At 33.7% G+C, this 20,268-nt stretch overlaps 1 protein-coding gene across 1 annotated transcript in view; it reads right to left on the bottom strand.

The window, feature by feature from the left end:
- LOC126864413 (division abnormally delayed protein) overlaps positions 1 to 20,268 on the bottom strand; it is a 242,240-nt gene that overhangs the window by 58,097 nt on the left and 163,875 nt on the right. Inside the window, exon 5 of the mRNA XM_050615751.1 lies at positions 9,936 to 10,210. Within this exon, the coding sequence (XP_050471708.1) occupies positions 9,936 to 10,210 (275 nt within the window). The remainder of the gene's footprint in view (positions 1 to 9,935; positions 10,211 to 20,268) is intronic.

The following is a 20,268-nucleotide window of genomic DNA, read 5'->3' as shown; positions in this document are numbered from 1 at the left end:
TTCAGTCTATTGCTTCTCTCTTCCATTTTCTCTCCTTTTCACACCCCTGCTTTCCTCTCTCGTCATTGCATTTTACGTTATGTTCTTATGAACTCTTAAATCGATTTTGTTCCTGCTGGCTCTTTGCTGGCTGACAAGGAGGTATATCGAGGGGAACGTGAACTTTCCTCAAGGAGAAAATAGATTATCGCGTTATTTTCACGGAGATGTGGGTACGGGATATAGTTTCAACGAATGGCTCGTACGCTTGGTAGAAATCAAACTTTGGAAATTATAATGACAGATCAGGGCTCTCTCGATTTTTCGCACGATTGAATTAAAATTATTATTGAAATCCTGTGAGTTGCGAATTTTCAATTGCCAGTGAAGTAAATTCTCTTGAACTTGGTGGTAACAAGCTTGGTAATAAAACAAGGTATAAATGAACTTTATAAATTACAGACGATTATTTTACTCGTCGTAAGAATAGGCAATTGGAAAAATTACTTGCGTAACAGAAATCTGTGTAATCTACAACATGACAGTTTCCAATTCGCTTCTTGCATAATTAAATTAGTACCAAGTTGCAAATTCACAGTAGCAACAAGATTGATAATAGAATACTAATACAAATTTCACGTCAATTGATTGCTTTATTTGATATACATAATATATCAGGTCATAATGATATACAACTTATTAGCAATTTAATTCGTTGCTTACAAAATCATAAGGATTGTTTATTTAGCAGAATTCTACCTATAACTTGTGTGTATCTTCAAAAGATATCAATATGATAGATAATGCTAATTGGAAAAAACCAAAAAATATGCAAAATAATATATATATAGGAGATTCATTTTTTTTATAATATGTATCTAATTTCTGAATAAAAGTACATAATAAAATTAATTTTCTTTTCATTAAGCGGTTATTAGACGTCTTCAATTTTTACAGAGTTCGTAATTACTAATCAAAAACCATGGAACATATCGGTAGGTAAAAAAGTTCCGTAAGTAGATTAACCTTTTTTTGGCTGATCCAATGTAGTCGTCTGTAATTTCACTACTCCGACCGAATACATTTGCATGATTTAACAATTTGAGTCGCTTTCCGCGTAGATGTAAAACGACGCCAGTACGCTACTGCGATTCGTTAAAATACGAAATGTATCCTCTGGGTACTGGTTTAGAATTTACAACTGCTTTATCAAGACACGTACTGCGAGAGTACATACTCATCTAAAATTTGCTCAATTTGTATAGTCTGTATACTTAAAGATAATTAAGAATTAAAAAGGTATCTATAATATCTTAAAGATCATTCTGATTAAATCGTGTAATAAATTCGTTCACCTGTTAGTGTTATATTTTGGGGAATAATACAAAAATATCACTTATGTTAGTTGCAGTGACGAGTAATTATAATTGAACCATTTAATGATAACGATGAAAGAAAACCGAACATTATGACTGTTTAATATAAAAATTGTTTATTACAATGCATATAAAATTATAGACTTCTTTTATGACACAGCAGAAATTATTCAGTTTCGTTCTGGTTTTCGATATTACAGATTTATTGTACTATTAATGATAAAACGAATTGTTTAATCGTTTTGATATTTGGGAAATATTGTTCATAAGTGATCGCTAAATAATGTAAAATACACGTATCAGAATGTTTTGATAAAAGGAATAAACGTCTTTGAAAGAACATTGTAATGTATTAGATAACCTAATAGTATTTACGTCAGAAGTGATATACATACGTACTGCTTGTGATAACATACTACTGCATTAAAAAAATATATGATTCCATTAAAAAAAAAGCCAAGTTGATCTTCGTAGGTTCTCTAAACGTCCTCATGGGGAAAACTTACATCGGATAATGTGCCCCCTGAAACCATTCAATTTTTGTCTGACGCATCTTTTAGTATCGTCAACAGTTTCGAAGAAATTCGAGTGTGTCGATTTAAATGGATCCACCTATATAGTTCTATCTTTATGCTAATGAGCGGGACTTCTTTTTAATCAAATAAAAAAAGGCTATATGCAACTTTCGTTTAAATGTTTAAGACAGACTCGCGAGTAATGTGAATAACAAAAATGCGACTTTTATTCATATATATGAATATGAATTTACTGTTGTCGGTCTTAATGCTCTCTATACAATAGACAATTTTATCGTATTATTTATATGTATCGTAAATATTAAACGGGATTTACCCCAGTAGCAGACGTTCATTCAACTTTTCATTATCTGAAATATGATGTCAACACCGTAATAAATATTTCATTTCTCTTTTTCGTTCCCGTTAAAATATGCACAATAGATCGTAAAAACGATCGAATATTTATAGAATGTGAGTATCTATATGTTAATGATATCGCGATATTATATAACGTAACATGTGGTTGAAAACGTATATCATTTATACACATTAAATACATATGTTTTATTTTGAATTTAAAGGTTTATTTTTTAAATAAAATTTGTATTTTTTAGAAAATCGATGTTGCCAAGTTAATAATTGACGTAGAAACGATCAAGAAATTTTATCGGTGATACAACGATTGTTTCTCATTTATATTTGGAAAATACATTATAATTCTATCTATTATAATTGTATTTCGACTTCGACCTTACGTTGAAGTGAATAACGTGACAAGTTCTCAAGTTTAAAATAAAAGTGGTGAGACAAAAAATGTAGAAACAAATAGGAACGTTTAATGAAGAAAATTAAAAATAAGAATAACGATCAATAAAAGTGTTTATTAAGATTTACGTTACTGCGTTCGTAATCTCTTTGCATTTTGCAATTAACAAAAATAAATCTTTTGTAACCGTTACACGGGTTGCCAAATTTTTCTCAAATCTTGCCAGTACCTATAATGTGACGAACGACTATTTGCAACTATCATATGTAACAATATAAATATTTGAATTCAGCAGAGCTCGTCATTGTGATCTTTGGTAAATATTTTATGCATTTACAAATTTCTTCATTCAATATCTTAAGCAATTTCTTAATTTGCTCTCTTATATTCCGAACAATTTTAATAATTTTACAGGATAGTTTTTGTTAATCGATTTCTCTTATTGATTTATCGATTTAATTTGCATATCCAAGTTCTTCAGGTTTTTCAGAAAACAGAAAATTGGATACGTTTTAAAAAAAGACTTTAGCGATTATTTATAACAAGATTAATTAATATATGCTCATTTCTGCTATGGTATTCAATTTCAGAATAAAAATGTATACTCTTCCAGTTTTTCGATAATAGTGTGTAATAAAATGCACCTTCTAATAAAATTCTAACACGGTAAAACTCAAAATTCCTGCTTCTATATCTTTCTACCAGTTCATACAGTGATTCGTGAAAATATTTGGAACCTGTTCTTTGCTTATAGGAATTTTGTTTTAATACACTATGTGTATTATGGAAACATACACATCACAAAATCACACAATTGAAACAATCAAGTACTCATTATATTGATAATCTTTCATATTTAATGAGACCACCTTCAACATTAATTATCTTATTTCTAAGATAGCTATTCATGCCCTATGCTCTATTAATTTTTTATTAAGTGTATGTTTGCAAAAGACGTTTTCTAACTTTTACATGCATTTTATATGCTATAATCATGATAATCGCGTCTCGGTGAAAATGACACCTGAAAACGTTTTGTATAACATGCATATATGATAAGTGTCCGAATTATAAGCATGGATGATAAAATGGGCTGTAACCGCAGTCACAATGTCCGTCAAAATTCGACATCGCGTCCGTTAAAACATTTGTAACAAAAACGCTCATGTGACGGAGCTCTTATATTTAGCTTCCAGTTCGCTTAGGTTTCCCTCTCGCGATATTTCAGTAAGTATTAAGTACATCGCACAATAAGAAATCGCACGCAATGTGAGTCATTGCATTCCAAATGTCCTTGTTTAATAAACAAATAACGGTCACGTCCCGTTTTCAACTCAGCTTTCGAATCTTTTTTTACTCGTTCATTAAACACGTTTAAAATAAAGCAGTCCACATTTGCCTTTTTATTTCACCTCGTTAATTGCAGTGCTTGTATTGGAAGTTCTAACAGATACGAAGCGTACGTGATAAACGTTTCTCTTTATTTATTTATCTTCGCTGCTGAGCCACTCTTTCTTTGCTGGTCAGTTGTCAGAGCGGTTTTCCTCCGCTACAAAACTTTCTACATTGTAGTTGTAAATGTTTCGATTTTCGTTTCATGTTCCTCGTTTTTCTCGCACAATTTTATTACACGTGACAGGAGCAAGTATTTCGGACCCGAGAACGAAATCTAACGTTTTCTTTCAACAACTGTGCTATTTATGTTTATCTCTGACAGTTGAGTGTCAATATTATGTTGGCTTGCAGCGTTTTAACGCTTGAGTCTCCGATTTTGAAAATGCAGCGCTCAAACATGTAACAGTTTGTCGTGCATCAAGTGTTAACATTGGCAATAGTCCACGCAAGCACAGGGAAATAAAGATGACACGTACGAAACTGTTTTTAAGAAATTCTGCATTACTGACAAGCGAGTACACATACATCATAAATACTTAATTTTCATTACGAAACTTGGAAGCTTTTGACATATGGATGTGCATGTAGTCAAATGAAATACTTCAGTGTAAAATAATTTTATGGATTTTTGCCTCGTTTTGTACGAAATTGTTTAAGAATGCCATTTGAAAACGTCAAACTAATGCTCTTCAAACTGATTAAATTGTATTAATTGACACGTTAGAATGCGTGATATTTCTTCTGACAAATTATAGTTGGCAAAATGCCGTTATTCGATAATATTTTTCATTGCGATTACAAATTTAATTTCAAAATTAATTTCAATGATATCTACCGTATCATTCGGTAATTAGGGCCCGGTTTCTCGATTATGATTTCACATGCGGACTCACGAGTCACGAACATCGCGACGATGAATAATTCATTGAAACTAAATATATCGAAAATCTTTGATATCGCTATTTTACAACGCGTTCGATGTGTTCGTTGCATTCGTTACAATCACAGAATAATAACAATATTAATTTTTATTGCGGCGCTGACCACACGACCACGCTATCTCGCGTATTAATATTCGAAATAAAACCATTGGTTCGAATGATTTACATTAATCACAGGAGAATTTGCATGCAGTTGCTGTGGACCCCTCACGAATATGCACGACTCGCGTTACATACACGGTTACGAGGTGTGCCGGATTTGACAAATTTTTTACGCATCAGTTCCCACGGTTATTATTCCGTTCACGTTTCCTTTTCGCCCGCATATTAATTGAAACGTTACATTAAAATGCGCTCACATTACTTCCCTCGCCTCCTTTTTTCTCCCCCACTCCAATTTTTTTTTTACTCTTTCTTTTCTGTTGTAATTTCGTTTTATTCTTGGGTGCAACGTATACCGGAGCACAACAAAAAACTTGCTTTGTCGATGGTGAAACATTGTAGCAGTTTCTCCTCTTCTCTCACGCTTCTCTCTGCATTCGGTTGACAGCTTCCTGTTCCGAATTTGCACATGTTTGATATTCATGCTTGTCACTCGTGATATGCGGATTGGTGTTCCTCTAAATGACTTTGACATGATACATCAAAATTTCTTCTTTTTTAATTTCCTTTTTTGCTTTTTATTTATTCTTTTAGGAATATATTTCCTTACGCGTACGATACACATGATCAGAAAAAGTTGATATTCTGGTAAATTGTATAAATTAAACTGTGTAGGCTGCTGGGTTAAAATTATTTTAACGATATAAAAGCAGAGACTGATTTATTCAAAAATATGTTATGAGGCTACGTTTATTATCTATTTCTCATTTATTTTCCTCTTTCTTTCATAATTTGTTTAAATTAGTTTAAAATAAGTTACGATGAATTCTTTCTTCAAGAAGCATGAAATTTTATAAACTTTCTTATAGCGACTATTGAAGGTACTAAATTTGATTAAATGAAGTTACTTTACAAACTTTCTGGATAATCTCGCTGCGGTAATTTAATTTGAAGCGACGACAAGAATTCTTTTTAAAGTGAGGTTATTCTAAAAGGATTAAGTTCTGATCTGAACATAATATATAATCAAATGCCATTTATAATGCGATATTTTATTTTTTATTAGATTAAAAATTTACTTAAATTCTATGTAGAATATTTGCTTCTAAGTTTCAAAGTCAGTATGCAATTAATAGCAGAATTTATTTACAAATTTTAATTCAAATCGAGACTCAAATTTTCGTCTCTAAATTTCCGTGTAAAACCGAAAAGTGTAAAAACCGAAAATGAACTGTCCCTGTGTTAGAAGAACATCAAAACTGTCAAGGGAGCATTATACGGCCTGAGAATGGAAAATTACAAAAATAATATTGGATTCTAGTTTTCTAAAATCAAAAACAGTAAACAATTTGTGAATAAATAATTTACAGAATTTTTCTACTTATCTCGTAGGACCTTTTGTCTTCAGACCTTTATATTAATAATTATTTATTTATTATTACTAATTATTATACTAATACTTTATAATAATTTGATACTAACTATTGCTGCATAGATTCTGTCCGCTTCTTTGCTCATATATGTAAGACATCGATATTACAATCGACATAATAGTCGATATAAACTGTGCTTCTGAAATTTACAGACGATACGATAGGCTTTTGTCCTATGACAAATGACAAATTTGAGATTAATAAATTTTCATTTTTTAGGTATTAGAAGTTTAGACAGTGAAGATTAAATACTTTTGAGGTAGTAAAAAATATTGTAAGTCTCTCTTTTTAATGATGAATCCAAGATTTCGTATTAAAAAAAAAATGTCACAATGTCGACGTTTGTGGAAGGTATACTCTGAACGAGAAAACTTACACAGTAATATAAGGCTTTATACTCACTGAAGAAACAATGAGCAACTTTTCGTCGTATCTTGTTGCTGTATCTACTAGCAATAAACATACACAGAAGGAACCTTAGTTTCTGCTGCTACGCATTGTCGCGTATTTCCTATTTTTCTTTGATCTTTACTGTTCCGGATGAGAACAAGGAACATGCGACGACATTTGTTTCCGGCAACAGAAACACGAAGAAACTTGGAGAAACATTCGGTAACAAACGGCGACTTTTCCAAGATACACGGAACATCAACGAAAAGGTCCTCATTGTCGCTTCGGTGAATACGCGGCTTTAGTTATGATTTATGGCATATTTAGTAATAACTTCGTCTTTAATTTCCTCTATTCCTAGATCTCGATAAATATGTATGTTGGTATAGGATGGTGAACAGGCGATTGTTCGTAGCGTTTTATCTTTGAACCTTTGCGCTATTTTAAGGTTCAACTTTATGCAGCCTCGTAATCCTATGACCCACGCGTTGTAAATCCATATGGGTCTTAATGTTATTTGAAAATTCCTACATGTTAAAGACCGGATAGAGCTACTCTCCGGTATGCATAATAGCTGTTGGACTTGACCTTATCCACCCTTATACAAATTCCAACCCTCGGAAAGAAAAGTCAGGATAGAGAGAGGAATGAAACATTATACAGAGAAAGAAAGACTGTCGCGTAAACGTAAAAAGAAGTAGAACTGGACAAACTCGATTTAAAGATTAGCATTCCAGCTAGAGAGTTAGGTTTAAAGGCTTAGTCGATACTATGAATCGGCTTCGTTGTCCCGGGGAAACTAGGAAGGAACAGTCGAGAAAAGGTCGTTTAAAATCTGAAGTCTGGTCACGAGATGCAAATGTCGTCGCTTCTCCTCTCTGCACTTCTGACGCAGCTCATTTTTGCCTGATGTGTCTACGAAGCTGATTCTATCGCGGGTCTAAAACCGTATATCGGCGCGCCACTGATAGAGAGAGGATCGAGAGAGAAACCGAGAATAGAGTAAAGGGGCAAAGAGGAGAACCGTGTACGTGCTTGGAAATCGTTTCTCAACGATGACTCGATCATTGACGAACATGTTCCACGCATACTCTCAGCCAACACACGCTTCCTTACCAATCCTTTCCGGGCCCAAACCATTTACTAACACAATCGTTCACAGTCGTGCACCTGTTCGCCGCGAATGCAAGTGCAATCGGACCAATCAATTTTTATTTTACTTGACAGTAGACAGTGTTATTGTTGCGCGTATCGTACAATTCGAGATGATCAATGAAATAAAACGTTTCTAGTACGATTTCGTTTAGCAGAAATGGCTTTTCTCCAATGGCTTGTTTAAAATTGTTAGAAAACTGTTCGTACAAATACTGTTATGTTGTAAAAAATTTAATATTTAGTTTGTTTTTTAATACCGAGCTTCCCGAAATTACACTTAAAAAAGTGATGAACGAGATGGAACACCGTATTAGTAATACGATTGACAAAGTCACAGCTGTGTCTTGATGTTTCTAATTACCGATATGTTTGAAGTTTATTAAATTTTCAAAATAGTAGTATCTCAGGTAAGATTAATCAAACATAGAGATTTTGAAAAAAGAATGTGAAATTCGAATTTAAAAAATTAATCAATGACAGTTAACCAATAGCTAAATTTAACAAGTCAGATATTTTTTTTATCATTTCTATTATATCTTTACGAAGATTTTCAATTTTGTTCGTTAATCGTCATGAATTGAACCTATGATATCCTAAACTGAAGTATTTTAATATACATATCTTACAAAGAATATATATCATAACTAATTGTCAGTGTTATTTGCTTCCTTTTCTTTTATAAGATTTAATCAAAATTAGCGCATTAGGGAATTGAATAATATTTGTGGCAAAATCTATAGAAAATTGACAAATTCCAAGTATCACAGCTCTAAAGATAAAGAAGAATTATTAAGCAAATTCAAAAGCTATAATAATACTTTTTCAAATTCCACCATTTCATGCTTTTAAACTCACTATTACTGTTCTTTTTGTGTGTCAATAAACTATGTACCTACTTATACCTTGCAAAACCATACTTCTAAAAAATGGAACCTAATATCGTTCAGTCACGAATATCCAGCCGTTTCACGGAGAATCAACGACAATAAAAGCTTCGCGGCTCGTAAAATCGTGCGAGTACTGATTCAAATATGATTTTAATGGTTTCACTGGTGAACCCATAAACTTCAAGCCTGAGTCGCGGCAGAGGCGTGTCCTTTGTTAACAATTTACGGATCTCGCCAGTGTACAGTGTGTTGAAGCTAAAATGGTCGTCTGACCGCGCAAAAGTCATGGAACGCCGTGCAAACTAACATCATGCAGCGCTTAACTATTCAAGTTACTATGTACATATATTAATTCTTTTATTTATTTCTCTTTTACAGCCCATAATAATAACCCGCAGATACGGTATAGGATAGCAATTGAAATAAACAAGCGATGTTCGTATGCAGAGTATTTGTAGCGTTCGTGAATTTCAAGATTAAAAAGCTGACAAAATAGTGCGCTTGATGTTTGAAGAAACTAAGAAACGAAATCTCTCGCCATTGTAAAGTAGCAGTGAAATTTTAACCAATTCGTATCGATCCATACAATTTTACCTAAAGAACCAAGTTACACGTATTCTTTAGTGCATGTTCTTTAAAGTTATTTATCTTTTAGGTTTCTCAGAAATGTCGTCTTTGCGTAATCTTTTTTACTATGGAACTTAGATACGTAATCTTTTTCCATAGGTTTATTTTAAACGTTACCTTTTACAAACGACAAAACGTTAGTCGCAATTGTTTCAGGCAACAAAGACTATTAATGCCTGATGTCAGTTTTATAGGAAAGTAATATTCTAACCGGGGATCCTTGAGAATTTAGAAAATCGAAGAAAAACAAAAGTTAGATAAACAAAGTTATGACATTTTCCTGGTTAGATGGTGGTTTTAACACACTATGCAGCGTGGCGCGGCGTCTGGTTGAAGACGCGGTAATAAAATGGCAAATGTACTCACTCTCCGATGCGTTCGCCATTCCAACATCGTTTGTCCGGATACTCTTCGCAGATCGTGTCGGCCAGAGTGCCATAGAAGGTCCGAGACCTGACGACACTGGCCAAGAAATTACCCAGCTGCGTGTGCAACTGCGTCGGTAATGTTCGATGCGTGGTAGTCGGCGCAGCTGCGTGCATCTCCAGCCCGGTTGACGTCGACTTCTCAGTTGCAGCTGCATCCGTAACGGTCCCTTGATTCGATGGCTGTAGTTCCGAACGGCCGCACACTTTTCTCACCTGAAACACATCGCCGTCGTTTCTTTAGTTTCTTTATCCTCCATCCGCATCCGTTCATCGTTTTACTAAAAACCATGGGACCGAACGTCCCTCGAATAAAGTTTTATTTTATCGCCAGTGCCCTTGATGCGCTACGACTTTCCTCTATCGCGTCTCCACAGATGATATTGCAACGTGGAAGAGGGTGTTTTTCTTGAAACGATGTCCTCGTACATAGAGAATGAGATCGCATCGTGTGTTATGTAACGGGGTTATCGATAGGTTCTTACATTTGCAAATTATCACATATATAATGAAATATATTTCTCTGTGACCTAATTTTGGCTACCGATCCAATGGTAGTACAGACAACTGTACGAATATTATAAGAGAAACATATGGTAAATTAATTACGAAAGTATGGAAGAAGAAAAAGCAATAAATTCGGAAATAATTGAATTAATTGAAAAGGAAATTCTGCACAGTGAATATAAAATTGTTGAAAATAAATGAAATGTTGTGCTTCTAAAGAATAGGTGTTCTTATCCGATGCACGAATATACATAACTTGTTAAAATTATTGAAAATTACACGCTTTATCGGATATCGAATTATCTGACTGAACAAGTTAATTATTCGAAAAAGCACAGAATATGAACTGAAAGAGGGAAAGAATTCATAAAGGACAATGGAATAAAATATGTAGTTGTTAAATTGATCAAGTACAAGTATATAATTTTCCGCCACTTTGCGTTTATTCCGTTAAAAAAAAAAAAAAAACAGCGAGAGAACCAAAGTACAGAGTTCACATCCGTTGTTTTTCGAAAAGTCAAACGTTTTTCATTTCAAGCATTTTCTATTCGTCATTGAAGTCCCGTTTTTGGTTGTAATAAAAACGGCCAAAGCCACGGACAGTTGAATTCGCAAAAAGCCGGTGAAAAATTGCTGCTGGAATAGATTGAACCCCTCCGCGATGAGAAATGAATATATTTATCATGTGCGAAGTTTCGTCCCCGCTTTCGCAGCGGGTACTTCATTTTTCTCAATAACAGGGTAAAATTTCGCATTCGTCGATCCGGCGCGGACAGGAAGCCGCAATTAACTTTTCCCCACGTTCGTCCAATTCGAAAAATTCCGCCGTTTCACCGGGATTTTTACATTTCTCGTGGGTGGATGTGTTGCACGCGGGTCCCTTATTTTCCGGAAATTACGGCTGCCTCGTGTTCGCCACGAAATCGTTCATCCGTCACGAGGCCGACGTTAACGCGGCCGTTTGAAAGGAACGCCGGGGACGGCCCCGATGGAAAAGAGTTATCGCCGCCAATATCAGCCTCACAATTTCCATGTGGCCGGTGTTGCGCGCGTTTATCTCGAAGCAACGCTTTCGTATACGCGGACGTTTGCATACACGATCGTCATTAAGGTTATCGTTCGTATCTGCCAACGTACTTCTCCACGGTTTTTCGTCCTAATTACTTTTTAACGCTGACTATAAAAGGAAGTAAGCCGGCGGTCGAGCTTCTCGAACCGGCATAATCGTAAAACCAGCCGCCAGGCCTGGGCGTAATTAAGACGGCACGCGTGGGCGTGCAAACGTCGCTCTCCTCATCTTCGCCGATTTTCTTTTTATCTTTCGTGCTATCTCTCGTCCTCCTGTCCTTTACCCTTCTTTCTCAGCCTTTCGTCGATATTGCACAGCACCGTAATCCTAGTGTTCGTTTGCTTTTTAATAGTCGACTCGTAATTTTGCCTTCCACACGATGTTTTGTTCGTTCTGTATCACGGATTAATCTCGCAACAATCTTCCTTTTAGGTTCACGATACGAACGATTGAGTTTTATCGTATGATACTAGAAGGTGAAAATGTTGTTACAAATTGCTTTCAAATGAAACATTGATGGGGAAGATACTACACTTCTGATTTTGGCGGAGCATTGCAATTTCGTTGCAATGTCAATGGTTATGTTGAAATTGTTATGTAAGAATACATAAAAGTAAACAGGAGAAAGAAATTTTTCAGATAAGAAAAAAATAATTGGAGAAATTGACTATTATAGAAAAATCAGAATTGTAACTGTATATTCTATGTTATACCCTCGATAGCTTCTAATAAATAAAATCTTTGTGAAACTGAATTCATAATTCACTAATGGTGAGAAAATGTGAAAATGAAATAAAATGTAAAACAAAAAGAAAATGTTACCACAAGATAATAAAATCTATAATTTTCTATTTGATATTAGTTTATTATCTGCAATAGAGATAATAATATTTATTTTATATCAAATATAGGTTTCTTGGAATAAAATATTATAAAATGTATTAGTTATTTCAATAACGTAGAAGAGATGATTCAGTAATGGCCAACAAGTAACTAAATATCATATACTTTAGTTATTCTATATTCAAAAATAATTAACCGATGAAAGCGAATTCCTCGAAAGTAACGTCATAAATGACTCCTGTTATAGTTTTGAATGCGATCTGACTGTTACTTGATATACCAAACTGAAACATGCGAATTTGCTTTCACTATATCTTTAAAACAGCGATAAGATGGAGCAAACACAGAGAAAAGTAATAAGAGATGTGATGAATAACTAAGCAATATGGTTCGATATACTTTTCAGTGACCTTCTATGCTCAATGTTCACGTAGTTTACACGTCAGAAAGTTTCTACATGAATCTATGGAGTTTACTGAGTTTGTACAGAATTAAATTGTCTTTTTCTCAAAAATAATTATTTTGACAAACAAAATGTGCGCTTATAATATTGTTCACCATTTAGAATAATTTGTCGAATGCTGGATTTAAAAAGAAAATCTCTATTCTTAGTTTTGATAACTATATGAGTAGAATAGTCGACCGACAAATAAAACAGTATAAAGATTTAAATTTTACCTATTGGATGGATTAATATTTTTCCATACTGCCAAATCAACATTTGAAACTTTACAAGAAACGTTACAAGAAGATGTTTGTTCTATGAAATGTAATAAATTTTACAGACAGTACTTTAATTTAAATTTGTAGGATGTTCGTTCGTAACAACATAAAATAAAATTAGTATATATAGTAAAATAAGATTTTACTACTATTCCTATTAATCTTTTAATTTACATTTACAGAATATTTACAATCCAATTACAAACTTGATCTCGTCTCATCTTATACGTACATCAATTTTATTCGACTTTTCAACTTTCTCAATTGTCGTAACAGATAGATAATTTGCTATCATTTCTTGTTTCGTAATGTTCTTATCTTTACGGGTGATTATCGTGTAGAATAGTGAAGAGTGTTGAAAGTGAAGGTGTTTAAGAATTATTAGAGTTAAAACCAGGGAATCGAGTCCAAACTAATAAAGATATTTAAAGTCGCTTAGACTTTACATCCAAGGTAACGTCTAAGATGATAATTGGAATAGGCTATAGTTTGATCAAACGGAAAAGCTGATGTTACAATCCAGGGACATTGCTTAAGTGCTAAACGACGTTTAACAGTCGGGATATGTGTGTATGCTAATTTGCTCGGAATAAGAACGAATGAAAAGTATTGCATGATATTGAAATGAAGTGTGGCAGTTTCCTTTGGTTGAACGCAATAAGCACACCGCTTTTATGACGCATCATAAAAGCAACATTGTTATTGTCAGGTATATGTTGCGAAGCAGATGGAAATAATTATGTTTCTATAATTGGGTTCACCTTCTGTCAAATAAATTTGCTTCAAGTTTTGTGAATACAAGTTGCAAATCGTCGCGTTGATTTGTTTGGAAAGTGAGGCATTTAAAAATCGCGCAATTCTAAAATATCTGCAAGAACTAATTCGAAGGGTGTGCTATTTGTTAGGAGAGGACAATGTCTAAGAAAGAGAGAGAGAGAGAGAGAGAGAGCAATTACTTAATAAAATTGTAATATTTAACAAGAACGATATCGAAATTTGAAATAAAGCCTTCATCTTCTTTCTAATATGTAGTAAGAAATACACAAAAAGAATATTTTATTAGAAATCCTTAAAATTAAAATGATCTTAATTATTTAAATTATAAACGAAAGATTTTTCATACAGATTTTCAAATAGCCGAATAATTAATAATTTTCTATTTCAAAGTGACTTCTTAAAACAGTTTTGAGTCTAAATTTGGTTAATAATACCACAGTAAGTTTAAATTTATATTACAAATTCGGAATTGCTTTGAACCATATCCAATTTGAGGTATGATATCGCTGGTGTTAAATAAATTCTATTCTTAATGGAACATTGTTGTAATTATCTTGTTTTATGAATGAATCACTTAGAGCTGAGTGCTTATATACATCTCTTTTATAAATAACCTGTTCTTAACTAACTTCTTCTTCTTACATCTCGAGAATGAAGTACCCTGTTTTCCCTTATGGTCTTCATATACGATACATAAAAAATGTATTATGGATGTACTTAACATCAAACTTCCCTTTTTCAATATTAACTTACATTACATATAAGTTAGTTCCAAATTTAGAATTTTGAACTGATTCAGATTTTTTGTATTTTTACAATATAAATTTATTACATAGATATCTGTTTGCTTATTATTATAGCTTATTATTACAGCTTATAGCTTGTAATCATGTTGTTAAGAAATTAGTGTCGGTTTTCGAGTTTTTAAACTTTAACGCTTAGTATCAAGCTAATAATTCGTTTCATTCTCTTTATTTTACAATATCATTTTACAGTGCAGATGTCCTTCTACATGCTTCTAACTATACTTTTGTTTTTACCATTAATTTGTTATTATTACTCACTTTGCTCAAATTACTCTCAAATTACTGACTTCGAGATGGACAGAACCTATCGACAACCGATGACCATTTTTTTCGAACACAGCGTCCATTACTTACTCTATAAAGCTCTTCTTCGCTAACCAAGCTGTTGCTGAAGATTCATCAATTCTAGCACACCGGAATTTTACGCTAATGCAATTAGAAGACTTATTTCTTGTTGGCAAAAATGTATACATTGCGATGGATATTATTTTGATTGGAAAAGTTTATTCTGAGTCGAGACGAGATCTGTGGTTTTGAAAATAGTTTGAAAACTGACATTAATTTCTTATCAACCTAATGTATTTCCTTTATTTTACTATCAAGAAATTTTTGTACTTATTCCGATGCGATACAATAAAATCGCCCGAATAGAGTCATCGACGAGAGGAGAGAATCGTATTTGACCAAATTTTTTCCACTTTATGACGCATTAGTTTCAGTTAAGTCAAAGTAGAGCAAAGAAATATACCGCGTGTACTTTTGCAACGGCAATTACACCAACCAAACGACGAGTAATGGCTCGAGAACGATAAATGGTGACCTGTTTTTTCCCTTCTACAGAAGACCAGCTATCCACCACGAAAATGAGATCCTGTCATTTCTCTCTGACACCCGTTTCCTCTTCAATATTTTCGATACCGGCTGCAACTCGATCGATATTTGCACGTAAGTTTCACCCGCGTTTTTTTATGCAATCGACGCAATAAATTTCTATGGATCAGGTCATTTGGAGGAAGTTAATGCGAATGAGGAATTAGTCAAGAAACAACATGAAGATTTTACTAATTTCGCGTTACTATCGACCTATATTTTCGAAGCTCCAACATCTGTCAGAAAGTGGCTGCACTATTTTTTTTCTAATTTGTTCGTTTTTCTGCCGAGCAAATACTTTTAAAAAATATAATCTTCAAAATATCGGTTCATTAAAAAAGTGATATAACCAAGAAGTTATCGAATCAATTTCCTGTTCAAGATTGTAGCAATTTCGCGTTACCATTAACATAGAATATTCGAAGCTTCAACGGGAGAAACATATTTCAACATCCGTTCGAAAGAACGTGTGTTAGTTAGTTACGGTTGACTTTTCGTTCTCCTCCCACGTCGACGTTGGCGTGCAAAGATGACGAAGACGCAGGCGACTCAGGACGATCTTCCGCCTCCTCCGCGTGCTCTAACTCGCGTTTACCTTCGCTTCATGCCGAAGGAAGAAAGGAGGCGGCCGAGTAGACGCATCACCCTTGACCCGGAATATAAACGATAATAATGTGTTCCGTTTCTGCGCCGCGATTCAAATGAAGAAGATTAGAAGATTGGCGGATTATCTCGTGATAAGCGCGCACGCATACCAAGCGTCCTGCGAGCTCTTCGAGCCGCCGGTAATAATGTATGATAATGGACCGCGTGGTCGGGGACTTGAAACGATTTTGTATCTCGATAGAGTGATGTTTCGTGACACGAAGCCGCGTGGGAGAAGAATCGTTGACCATGATCGTCGTACCGTGCGAGAGATTCTCTATTCCCCTTCTTTCGTTCGTTCGAACCTTGTCTGATTGTAAGAATTTCATCCTGAGAATGAAAATTTCGTGGCATTTTGAATTTCCTTTACGTTGTATCTCTTTTCTTATCTCGCATTTTGTTGCAATTTGGAAAATAACCATCCCGAGGCAGAGTAATTTTTGCCAACAATATTTACATTTATGACGAGTTGAAAAATATCGTTCGCGAGGCATTGTGTCAAATCCTAAAAATCATTGTGTCAAAATATCCTAATTACTATTTTTCAAAGCTGAATAAACTGGAAATTTTATCATTTTCTTCGAGACATCCTTGTTTTTTGATAACAGTCTATAAAATATACAGGGATTACAAAAAGTATTCGCACGTAACCTTTCATTTCTTAACGAGGCATTTTTCGACCAGTTTGCGTGTACACACGTGCGTATAAATATTTCAGTTTTATAATATCAAATTTTAGTAGCCGTATGAAGGTATTTACTATTAAATGATAGGAAATTTAATACATTTGGATCCCATTAATTAATCACGGTGTATAAATAGTCGTCGCAGCCACTGTAACTGTACTTAAAAAGCAAAAAAACACCGGGGACTTGAAACAACTCGACAAAACACGGTAGGCAGAAAATTGTAACCGAGCGGAGCATACCAATTGCTTAAAATAGTTAATTGCTTGATAATAATTGATTATAAATAAATAATAATTGCTTGGAATAGTTAATTCATAAGCAATTAAAATCGCACGTGAGTACGCTGATAAGAACTACAAAATGATTAACATTGATAAAATGAGCTGAGGATACAAAAATCTCTGAACAGAAGGAAAAATAAATCGCGACATTAAAGGATGGAGTAAATGCCACTTCTACACAGTGTTGAACGGCTAAATGTCGAGAACACGGTCAAGTCTGTGTGGAAATAATTATTCCCCATAGTTCTCTACGTGCCGGCTCGTTCGCGATAATCGCTATTGCCACGAAATCAGAACTTTCTCGTTACGTGATCGTCGACGTGAGAAGAAAAATACAACCGAACTACTCCGGGAAATCCTGTCTAACGCGATATATGTATAGTATATCTCCTTCATGTATGCATACATTCATTCCATCGTCGCGTCAGGGTTGCCCCGGTGAACGATCGATAGATGGGTCGATGTTACCACGAAATCAGGCTGACGACGGGGTATCGATGTCGGATGATAACGCGATATCGATAACAGGACGAGGGGGTGAACGAACCAGATTGTCGTTTCGAGAGGCATAGCAATGTCATTAACGAGGGTACTGACATGAAATCTTACTGTTCGACGGTAACGCGATATTTCTTACATGTTGCACAGGTGATTCGTTCGGAGCCTCTTCTTTACTTCCTTCCTCCCCTTCTTCCGCCTTCCTGCCCTTCGTTTTCCGTCCCTTTCTCTCTCGACTCGATTGCCACCTACACCGACGATCCCCTCTCGCAAGTGAGTCATAGCTAAATGGTAATCGAAGGTACGAATTCGACTCCGTACGAGAGCTGTGGTTGAAGAGCTTCCAGGAAAAACGATTTGGATGAACCATTTTTTTTTTTAATTTGGAAGTAGTTTACAATCAATTCTCATTGAGAATTATAAGTAAATTATTCTGGAGAGATACTATAACGTGAATAATAAGTTCTAATAATAATAATAAGAATAATAATAGTAATAACAAGTAACGTGAATAATAAGTATGTTATTATCGTATGTTTGATTCTAGCTGAATCTAATGTTTAAATCTAGAGGGTAATGTTTTTTTAGCCTGCGGATCTCATCCGTCGTGTCAAGTAATTGAGTAACTAGTGGGTTTTGGTGGTTGTTAATTCCTATGTTAATTCCTGTTACTGAATTTGGATATTTCTTCTTTAACTGTAGGTATCTTAAGGTAGCTATGTATTGTTTCGTTGGTAACATACCAAGGTACATCTATAAAGGATCTTAGAGTTTTTGATTGGTGATGAACCGTGACAACGAAGGTATAGAGCGCGTCTTACATGTAACGAAATTCTTTTGTAAGGAAGTTGCTCAGGTGGTCAGTTATTAAAATGTTAATAATACGAGATTATTGAGGCGATTAAACATTTTTAAGCTTCACAATTGGAATCGAGATTTATACGTTTGTTTGGTTTCAGTTGTTTCGCTTGCGTGTATAGTAATACGTGTAAAAATATAAGTTTGTACGCTGAAGAGAAATGTAAAAATTATGCGGCGAAATAAAGTCATTTTCGGTGCCGCTTATTACGAGTTTTGATGCTGTTTTTCTGGCCGATGTCAAATTATCGACTGGATAATATTCGTTTTATAATTAATATATATAATTTGTAGTAACACATATTTAAACATAAATAAATATTAAAACATAATAAGACATAATTAAAATATAAATAATTTCTAGTCTTTATTATTCCTTCTAACTATTGTAATTGAACATTGCTTGATTCATCATTTTGGTAAAATACTGGAAAAATTGTTGAACAGATAAGCGTTTATAAAAAATTATGTAAATCTTAGCATAGCTCGACTTTGATTCAAGATATTCTAGGTAGGTAATTTTTCATTAGAAAATTAAATAAAACAGAAGAAGGAAGATCAGAAAATATCGTTGATAAGAATGTTTCAAGAGACATTATCTACTGCCATTATTTGTTATTACTCGTTACCTGGTTTAGATAGAGAAAATAGAGGCAATAAATTACCGAATTTGTATAAATTAAACGATACACAAACGCAGAGTTATAATACATAAACGCATGTAGATTATAGATGAATGCAGATAGTCACGCCAAAGTACAAAATATTCATTTTTTAAATTGTACTGCAATGTGTTTATACTGCAAACGAAATTCTATATGATAATCGAAACAGTATAGAATAATGATTTAATAAAAGTAAACATGCAAAATATAGGAAAAATATGACAATGACAAATATTATAAGATTATAAATTGTTTGTAAATTTTATTCGTTATCATTTTCTATAATCTGAGAATATAGTTATAATATAGTATAATTATATTATTAAGAAATAAACGAAATACATATGGAATCGACGAAGAAGCCATCCACATTGCTGCATAAATGAAAATTAGATCGATTCTGTTTCACGATAACGTGATACTTCGTACGCTGATAATATTATATATTTTTGAAACTTTGAAATATTATACATCTAGTTAGATATATACATATATCAAATTATAAGGTAAAAGATATGCTCTGATACTTCTTGCGTTACATAATTTGATGAATCTTGAAATTCCGCGGGATCTTATATACTACTGAGATTTTATGAATTAGAATATCAGATTTTATCACGTTCTCTCAATTTTCCTGATCCTACAATTGTGAATTTTCAATTTTTTAATTTCTTAAAATCTTTATTTTAATCCCTCTAATCCATCAATCGTTCCGAAGTGAATGAAAAACTTGGGAATTCAGAAATTAATAACTTCATAAATAAATTATTTTTGATAAAATGATGAAATCAGTTAATCCTTGGGAAAAATTCATACGATTATGTGAAAATTATTTTAATTGAATATGTACGTATATGGTATTTCGAATATATCGCAGTTCAAGTCTTCCGTGAGGAAACGACATTTTAAATGCAGCTACTTGATTTTTATAATTGTTATCAAAGAACACCAGCTTCTCCTGCTTATGATTATTGGACGAATAAACTATAAAAGTTCTTACATATCTATATAATATATAACAAATATAACAATATATAAATATA

The sequence above is a fragment of the Bombus huntii genome, chromosome 4 (assembly GCF_024542735.1).
Source record: "Bombus huntii isolate Logan2020A chromosome 4, iyBomHunt1.1, whole genome shotgun sequence".
Taxonomy (NCBI): Eukaryota; Metazoa; Arthropoda; class Insecta; order Hymenoptera; family Apidae; genus Bombus; species Bombus huntii.
This window is presented reverse-complemented; position numbering and strand designations above follow the sequence as displayed.